Consider the following 8,669-nt stretch of genomic DNA (forward strand, 5'->3'; position numbering starts at 1 on the left):
TGTTTTTGGGGTTATTTTTGTGGAGGTTTTGAGATATTCTTGGGTTGTTTTGGGGTAATTTTGGGGTAGCTGAGATTTTTGGGGGTATTTTGAGTGGTTTGGGGGGATTTTGGGAGGGTTTTAGGATATTTTTGGGTGGTTTTGGGGATTTTTGGGGTATTTTGGGGTTTTTAGGGTATTTTGGGGTTATTTTGGGGATTTTTGGGGTGGCTTTGGGTATTTTTGGTAATTTTGGGTTATTTTTGGTTATTTTTGGGTGTTTTTTGGGTAATTTTGGGTGTTTTTTGGTGGTTTTGGGGGTTATTTTTGGGTGGTTTTTGGGTAATTTTGGGTGTTTTTTGGTGTTTTTTGCGGTTATTTTTGGGTGTTTTTTGGTTATTTTTGGATAATTTTGGGGTGTTTTTTGGGGTTATTTTTGGGTGTTTTGGGTGGTTTTGGAGTATTTTGATGTTTTTTGGGGTTATTTTTGGGGTGGTCCTTGGGATTTTTGGGGTGGTTTTGGGTTTTTTTGGTGGTTTGGAGGTATCTTTGGGTGGTTTCGGGTTATTTTGGGTCATTTTGAGGTGGTTTTGGGGTATTTTTGGGTGGTTTTGGGTTATTTTGAGTGGTTTTGGTGGTTTTGGGGGTATTGTGGTTATTTTTGGGGTGGTCCTTGGGATTTCTGGGGTATTTTTGGGGTGGCTTTGGGTATTTTTGGCAATTTTGGGTTACTTTGGGTTATTTTTGGGTGTTTTTTGGGAAATTTTGGGGTGGTTTTTGGTGGGTTTTGGGGTTATTTTTGGGTGGTTTTGGGGTATTTTGTTTATTTTTGGGGTTATTTTTGGGCTGGTCCTTGGGATCTTTGGGGTGGTTTGGGGTTTTTTGGTGGTTTTGAGGTATCTTTGGGTGGTTTTGGGGTGGTTTCCGGGTGTTTTTGGGGTATTTTTGGGTGGTTTTGGTGCTTTTGGGGTATTGGGGTCATTTTCGGGGTTATTTTTGGGGTGGTCCTTGGGATTTTTGGGGTGATTTTGGGTGGTTTTGGGTTATTTGGGGTTATTTGGGGTTATTTGGGGTTATTTTGGGTTATTTTGGGAGTTTCTGGGGTCCCTGACCCGTCTCCCCCCAGCTCGGCGGGGGTGGAGCAGCTGATGTACATCAAGGAGGATCTGATCATCCCCCACGTGAGCCCCGCCCCCACCCCAGGGCCCCGCCCACAGCCCCTCCCCCACAGCACCACAGCTTCTACGACTTCATCGTCACCAAGGCGCGCGGCAAGAGCGGTGAGTGACGTCATCGACCCGCCCGTGACGTCATCGACCCGCCCGTGACGTCATCATCATTGGGGGTGGGGGCGGTGATGTCACGGTGACGTCACGCGGCCCCGCCCCTCCCCCCAGGGCCGCTGTTCAACTTCGACGTGCACGACGACGTCCGGCTGCTGAGCGACGCCACCGTGGAGAAGGACGAGGTACGGCGCGCCAGTACGGACCAGTATAAACCAGTATAGAGACTGGTATAAACCAGTACGGACCAGTACAGACCAGTATAGAGACCGGTACAGAGACCAGTATAGAGACTGGTACAGAGACTGGTACAGAGACCAGTATAGAGACCAGTACGGACCAGTATAAACCAGTATAGAGACCGGTACAGAGACCAGTATGGAGACCAGGATAGAGACCAGTATAGAGACCAGTACGGACCAGTGTAAACCACTATGGACCGGTATAGAGACCAGTACAGAGACTGGTACAGAAACCAGTACAGACCAGTACGGACCAGTATAGAGACCGGTACGGACCAGTATGGACCAGTATAGAGACCGGTACGGACCAGTATAGACTGGTATAGAGACCAGTATGGACCAGTATAGACCAGTATAGGCCGGTATAGAGACCGGTACAGACCAGTATAGAAATCGGTACAGACCGGTACGGACCAGTATAGAAACCAGTATAGAAACCAGTACAAAACAGTATAGACCGGTATAGAAACCAGTATGGACCAGTATAGACCAGTATGGACCGGTACGGACCAGTACGGACCAGTATGGACCAGTAGGGACCAGTAGAGACCTTTATTGATGATGTCACTGCCCTCCCACAAGCCCCCATCTCCCTCTGGTGACGTCATCGTTGCTGATGACGTCACCGCTCGGCAATGACGTCACCCCGTGCTGGGTGCTGACGTCACTCCCCTATGACATCACTCCCCGATGACATCACTCCTCGGCCGATGACGCCACTCTTCCATTGATGACGTCACTCTCTGATCGATGACGTCACACCCCGCGGATGACGGCACTCCTCGTTGATGACATCACCGATGACGTCACCCCGAATGGATGACGTCACGCCCCAATCAATCATGTGACCCTCTACCAATGACATCACTCCCAACTGATGACATCACCGTCCCATTGATGACGTCACCCCAACGATGACGTCACCTTTAACTGATCAATGACATCGCCCCTGACTGACGGAATCACCCCCGAATCTATGACGTCATTGGCAATCGATGACATCACCACCCTGCCTGATGACATCATCCCTAATCAACGACACCACCCCCAATCGATGACATCACCCGCAATCAATGACCTAAATCCCCACTCGATGACATCATCCCTAATCAATGACGTCACCCCAATTAATGACATCACCCCTAATGATCAATGATGTCACCCACACTGATGACATCACCGCTAATCAATGACGTCACCCCCAATCAATGAAATCATCCCTAATCGATGACATCATCCTCAATCAATGACGTCACCGCCAATGATGACGTCACTCCTAATAACCAACGACGTCAACCCCCTATTGATGACATCACCTCTAACCAATGACATCACCCTAAATCAATGAAATCATCCCTAATTGATGACATCATCCTTAATCAATGACGTCACCCCAACAATCAATGACGTCACCCCCCATTGATGACGTCACCGCTAATCAATGACGTCACCCCCAATCAATGAAATCATCCCTAATCGATGACATCATCCTCAATCAATGACGTCACCGCCAATGATGACGTCACTCCTAATAATCGACGACACCCCCCAATTGATGACATCACCCCTAACCAATGACGTCACCCCCAATCAATGAAATCATCCCTAATTGATGACATCATCCTTAATCAATGACGTCACCCCCTATTGATGACGTCACCCCTAACCAATGACGTCACCCCCAATCAATTAAACCTCTCCTGACTGATGACGTCACCCTGATGATGACGTCACCACTGACCAATGACACTACCCTGACTGATGACGTCACCCCCGTTGGATGACGTCACCCCGTCCCTGACGATGACGTCACCCCTTTTCCGATGACGTCACCCCCGTCTGACGATGACGTCACCCCTGTTTGATGATGACGTCACCCCTTTTCCGATGACGTCACCCGTTTGATGATGACGTCACCCCTTTCCCGATGACGTCACCCCTTTTCGATGACGTCGCGGTGGCGCGGCAGTCGCACGCGGGGAAGGTGGTGCTGCGCTCGTGGTACGAGAAGAACAAACACATCTTCCCGGCCAGCCGCTGGGAGCCCTTCGACCCCGAGAAGCGCTGGGACAAGTACACGGTGGGGAGCCCAAAACCGGCCAAAATCACCCCAAAATCGCCCCCAAAATATCCTTAAAATATCCCAAAAATATCCTTAAATTATCCCAAAAATATCCCTGAAATATCCTAAAAATATCCCAAAAAATGTCCCCCAAAATGTCCCCTGAGACCCCGAGAAGCGCTGGGACAAGTACACGGTGCGGGGCCCAACACCGCCCCAAAACCGCCCCAAATCACCCCCAAAATCTCCCCAAAATATCCCAAAAATATCCCTGAAATATCCTAAAAATATCCTTAAAAATGTCCCGAGACCCCGAGAAGCGCTGGGACAAGTACACGGTGCGGGGCCCAACACCGCCCCAAAACCGCCCCAAATCACCCCAAAATATCCCTAAAATATCCCTGAAATATCCTTAAAATATCCTTAAAAATGTCCCGAGACCCCGAGAAGCGCTGGGACAAGTACACGGTGCGGGGCCAAATATCCCTGAAATCACCCCAAAATCACCCCCAAAATATCCCCAAAATATCCCTGAAATATCCTAAAAATATCCCTGAAATATCCCAAAAATATCCCAAAAAATGTCCCCCAAAACATACCCTGAGACCCCGAGAAGCGCTGGGACAAGCACACGGTGGGGGGCCCAAAACTGCCCCAAAACCGCCCCAAATCACCCCAAAATCACCCCCAAAATATCCCCGAAATATCCCAGAAATATCCTAAAAATATACTAAAAATATACTAAAAATATCTTAAAAAATCCTAAAAATATCTTGAAAATATCCTAAAAATATCCCAAAAATATCCTAAAAATATCCCAAAAATATCCCAAAAATATCCTAAAAATATCCCAAAAATATCCTAAAAATATCCCAAAAATATCCTAAAAATATTTTAAAAATCTCCCCCGAAATGTCCCCTGAAACCCCGAGAAGCGCTGGGACAAGCACAGGGTGGAGGCCCCAAAACTGCCCCAAATCACCCCAAAATCACCCCAAAATATCCACAAAAATATCCTTAAAATATCCTAAAAATATCTTTAAAATATCCTAAAAATATCCCTAAAAATATCCTAAAAATATCCTTGAAATCCCCTTAAAATGTCCCCAAAACGTGGCCCAAAATATCCCAAAATCACCCAAAATGTTCCCCGAAACCTCCAAATGGTCCCAAAATCCCCCAAAATAATTCCAAATCCCCAAAATCCCCCCAAAATCCCCAAATCCCTCAGAATTGCCCCAAAATAATCCCAAAGTTCCCCAACCCCCCCTGAAGTTCCCCAAATTCCCCCAAAATCAGCCCCAAAACCAGAAAAATGCCAAAAATTCCCCAAAATCCCCCCAAAAATCACCAAAAGGGCGGGGCCGAAGCTCTCGATGGTCTCCAGCACCAATCCCAGCAGCTCCAGGAAGGACGAGGCCCCGCCCCTCAGCGCCCGGGCCAGCGGCGCCTCCCATTGGCTGCGGAGAGAGGGGCGGGGTCAGAGAGAGACACGCCCCCCGAGGGAGAAACCCCGCCCCTCACTGCCTCTGGCACCTCCCATTGGCTGGGGAGAGAGGGGGCGGGGTCAGAGAGAGACACGCCCCCTTCATCACTAACCCCTCCCCCCACCGCCCCCGGGGCCTCCCATTGGCTGGGCAGAGAAAAGGGGCGGGGTCACACAACCCCACAGTAACCCCGCCCCCAATGCCCACATGGCCTCCCATTGGCTGAGGAAAGAGGGGGCGGGGTCAGAGAGAGACACGCCCCCGAGGGAGAAACCCCGCCCCCCACTGCCTCTGGCACCTCCCATTGGCTGGGCAGAGAAAAGGGGCGGGGTCACACAACCCCACAGTAACCCCGCCCCCAATGCCCACATGGCCTCCCATTGGCTGAGGAAAGAGGGGGCGGGGTCAGAGAGAGACACGCCCCCTGAGGGAGAAACCCCGCCCCCCATCACCCCCAGGGACTCCCATTGGCTGCAGGGAAAGAGGGGGCGGGGTCACAGACAGACACGCCCTCTGTGAGAGAAACCCCGCCCCCTTCTGCTTCGGCACCTCCCCATTGGCTGAGATGAAGGGGCGGGGTCAGACACAGCCACGCCCCCTCCAGCCGTGACTCCTCCCCCACATTGGCCCCGCCCCCACAATCCCCACGGCCTCCCATTGGCTGATATGGGAGAGGGGCGGGGCCAAAGCCACACCCCTTTCTCACTGACTCCTCCCCCATCCATCACTGACTCCGCCCCTCCCATTGGCCCCGCCCCCAACACGCCCAGGGCTTCCCATTGGCTGAGCAGGGAGAGGGGTGGGGCCAGGCTGAGCCACGCCCCCTCCCGCATTGGCCCCGCCCCCAAATGGCCCTCCCAGTGCTCCCAGTTCATCCCAGTATGGCTCCAGTTCATCCCAGTATGGCTCCAGTCCCCTCCCAGTGCTCCCAGTGCCAGTTCCCAGTTTGGTCCCAGTTCCCCCCAGTCCCTCCCAGTTTGCCCAGTTTCACTCCCAGTGCTCCCAGTCTGATCCCAGTCCCTCCCAGTTCATCCCAGTGTTCCCAGTATCACTCCCAAACCCCTCCCAGTGCTCCCAGTTTGATCCCAGTCCCTCCCAGTTTGCCCAGTTTCACTCCCAGTGCTCCCAGTCTGATCCCAGTCCCTCCCAGTTTATCCCAGCCCCATTCCCAGTCCCTCCCAGTGCTCCCAGTTCATCCCAGTGCTCCCAGTATCACTCCCAGTCCTTCCCAGTGCTCTCAGTTCCATTCCCAATCCCCTCCCAGCCCCTCCCAGTTCATCCCAGCCCATTCCCAGTGCTCCCAGTTTGATCCCAGTCCCTCCCAGTTTGCCCAGTTTCCCTCCCAGTCCCTCCAGTTTGTCCCAGTTCCCCCAGCCCCATTCCCAGTCTATCCCAGTCTATCCCAGTTCAGTCTCTCACACCGTCAGGGTCTCCCATCCCAGTATAACCAGTATAACCCAGTATAACCAGTATAAACCAGTATCTCCCAGTATAACCAGTATCTCCCAGTATCTCCCAGTATAACCAGTACAAACCAGTATAACCAGTATAACGCTCACACCGTCAGGGTCTCCCATCCTAGTATAACCAGTATAACCAGTATAACCAGTACAAACCAGTATAACCAGTATAACCCTCACACCGTCAGGGTCTCCCATCCCAGTATAACCAGTACAAACCAGTACAAACCAGTATAACCAGTATAACCAGTATAAACGCTCACACTCCCATCCTAGTATAACCAGTATAACCAGTATAACCAGTACAAACCAGTATAACCAGTATAACTCCCAGAATTCCCAAAATTCCTCCCGAGAATTCCCAAAATTCCCAAAATTCCCAAATTCCCGAATTCCCGCCACGCTCCCAGGATACAGCTGCAGCATCTCCGTGGGCGCCGCCATCTTGCTTCGCTCTGCCCCGCCCACTTCCGGTGTTTTCCCGCCGTTTTGCCCCGGTCTCGTTGGTACTTCCGGGAGCCGCTCTGGCCCTGAGTCCTCCCAACTCGCTGCTCTCGGGATTCCCGCTAATTTTGGGACGCTTTTGGTCTTTTTAGGGGTTTTTGGGATCTCCGAGTTCACTTTTGGGGTCTCTGAAAGGTTTTGGGGGATCCCGAGAGGGTTTTGGGATTTTTCCGCCACTCTCCCGTCATGTATATGTTACTTCCGGTGCCGCTCCTCATCATCTCGTTGGTACTTCCGGGAGCCGCTCTATCCCCGGGTCCTCCCAACTCGCTGCTCCCGGTAGTCCCGCTGCTTTTGGGGGAATTTTGGGCATTTTTGGGATTTTTTTAGGGGTCCCAGAGGAGTTTTTGGGGTCTCCGAGTGAATTTTTGAGGTCCTGAGGGGATTTTTGGGAAGCCCTGAGGCGGTTTAGGGGTCGTTCCCTCCTCTCTATGGCACTTCCGGGAGCCGCTCTATCCCCGGGTCCTCCCAACTCGCTGCTCCCGCCGCTCCCGCCGTTTTTGGGGGGATTTTGGGGACTTTTAGGGGGGGTTTGGGATTTTTTGGGGGTCCCTGAGAGGATTTTGGGGACCCTGAAGGGATTTTTCTGTGGTCCCGAGGGGATTTTTGGGGTCGTTCCCTCCTCTCTATGGCACTTCCGGTGGCCGCTCTACCCCCGGGTCCTCCCAACTCGCTGCTCCCGGAAGTCCCGCTGTTTTCACTCCAGTTTTTTGGGATTTTTTTGGGGATTTTTGGGGTTTTTTTGGGGTCCCCTAAAATTCCTCGCGGTCGCCGGGCGGATTTTGGGGTCCCCGAGCGGATTTTGGGGTGCCGGAGCTGATTCGGGCGCGATGCTGCTGACGGTGAAGGCGCTGCAGGGCCGCGAGTGCAGCCTGCAGGTGGGGGAGGGGCGCGGGGGGAGGGATTTGGGGAAATTTGGGGAAATTTTGGGGATTTTTCTGCGGCACGGGGGGGTTTTTGGGGTTGTTCCCGCCTCTCTATGGCACTTCCGGTGGCCGCTCTACCCCCGGGTCCTCCCAACTCGCTGCTCCCGGAAGTCCTGCTGCTTTTGGGGGGATTTGGGGGAATTTTTGGGGGGATTTTGGGGATTTTTGGGGTCCCTGAGGAGTTTTTGGGGTCCCTGAGAGGTTTTTGGGGACCCTGAAGGGATTTGTCTGCGGTCCCGAGGGGTTTTTGGGGTCGTTCCCGCCTCTCTATGGCACTTCCGGTGGCCGCTCTACCCCCGGGTCCTCCCAACTCGCTGCTCCCGGAAGTCCCGCTGTTTTAACTCCAATTTTTGGGGCTTTTTTGGGGATTTTTGGGTTTTTTTGGGGTCCCCTAAAATTCCTCGCGGTCGCCGGGCGGATTTTGGGGTCCCCGAGCGGATTTTGGGGTGCCGGAGCTGATTCGGGCGCGATGCTGCTGACGGTGAAGGCGCTGCAGGGCCGCGAGTGCAGCCTGCAGGTGGGGGAGGGGCGCGGGGGGAGGGATTTGGGGAAATTTGGGGAAATTTTGGGGATTTGGGGATTTTTGGGAACAATTTTTGGTGAGGATTTGGGGTTTGGGTGGTCGGGATTTTTAAGGGGGATTTTTGATGATTTTTTGGGATTTATTAGGATTTATTTTCTTTTTTTTTATTTTTTTGGATTTTTATTGGGATTTTTGGGAGGATT

General features: G+C 52.2%; 1 protein-coding gene across 1 annotated transcript; it reads left to right on the forward strand.

Moving 5' to 3' along the window:
• Window positions 1–1,086: 1,086 nt before the first annotated feature.
• On the forward strand, window positions 1,087–3,742 carry LOC120495830 (protein FAM50A-like). The gene is made up of 4 exons (XM_039695709.1): window positions 1,087–1,160; window positions 1,211–1,259; window positions 1,377–1,447; window positions 3,474–3,742. The coding sequence occupies exons 1-4, from the start codon at window positions 1,128–1,130 to the stop codon at window positions 3,639–3,641; spliced, it is 321 nt and encodes a 106-aa protein (XP_039551643.1). The 5' UTR covers window positions 1,087–1,127; the 3' UTR covers window positions 3,642–3,742.
• The last annotated feature ends 4,927 nt before the right edge of the window (window positions 3,743–8,669 follow it).

This window comes from Passer montanus, unplaced genomic scaffold, assembly GCF_014805655.1.
Source record: "Passer montanus isolate IOZ18808 unplaced genomic scaffold, ASM1480565v1 scaffold926, whole genome shotgun sequence".
In the NCBI taxonomy this organism is placed as follows: Eukaryota; Metazoa; Chordata; class Aves; order Passeriformes; family Passeridae; genus Passer; species Passer montanus.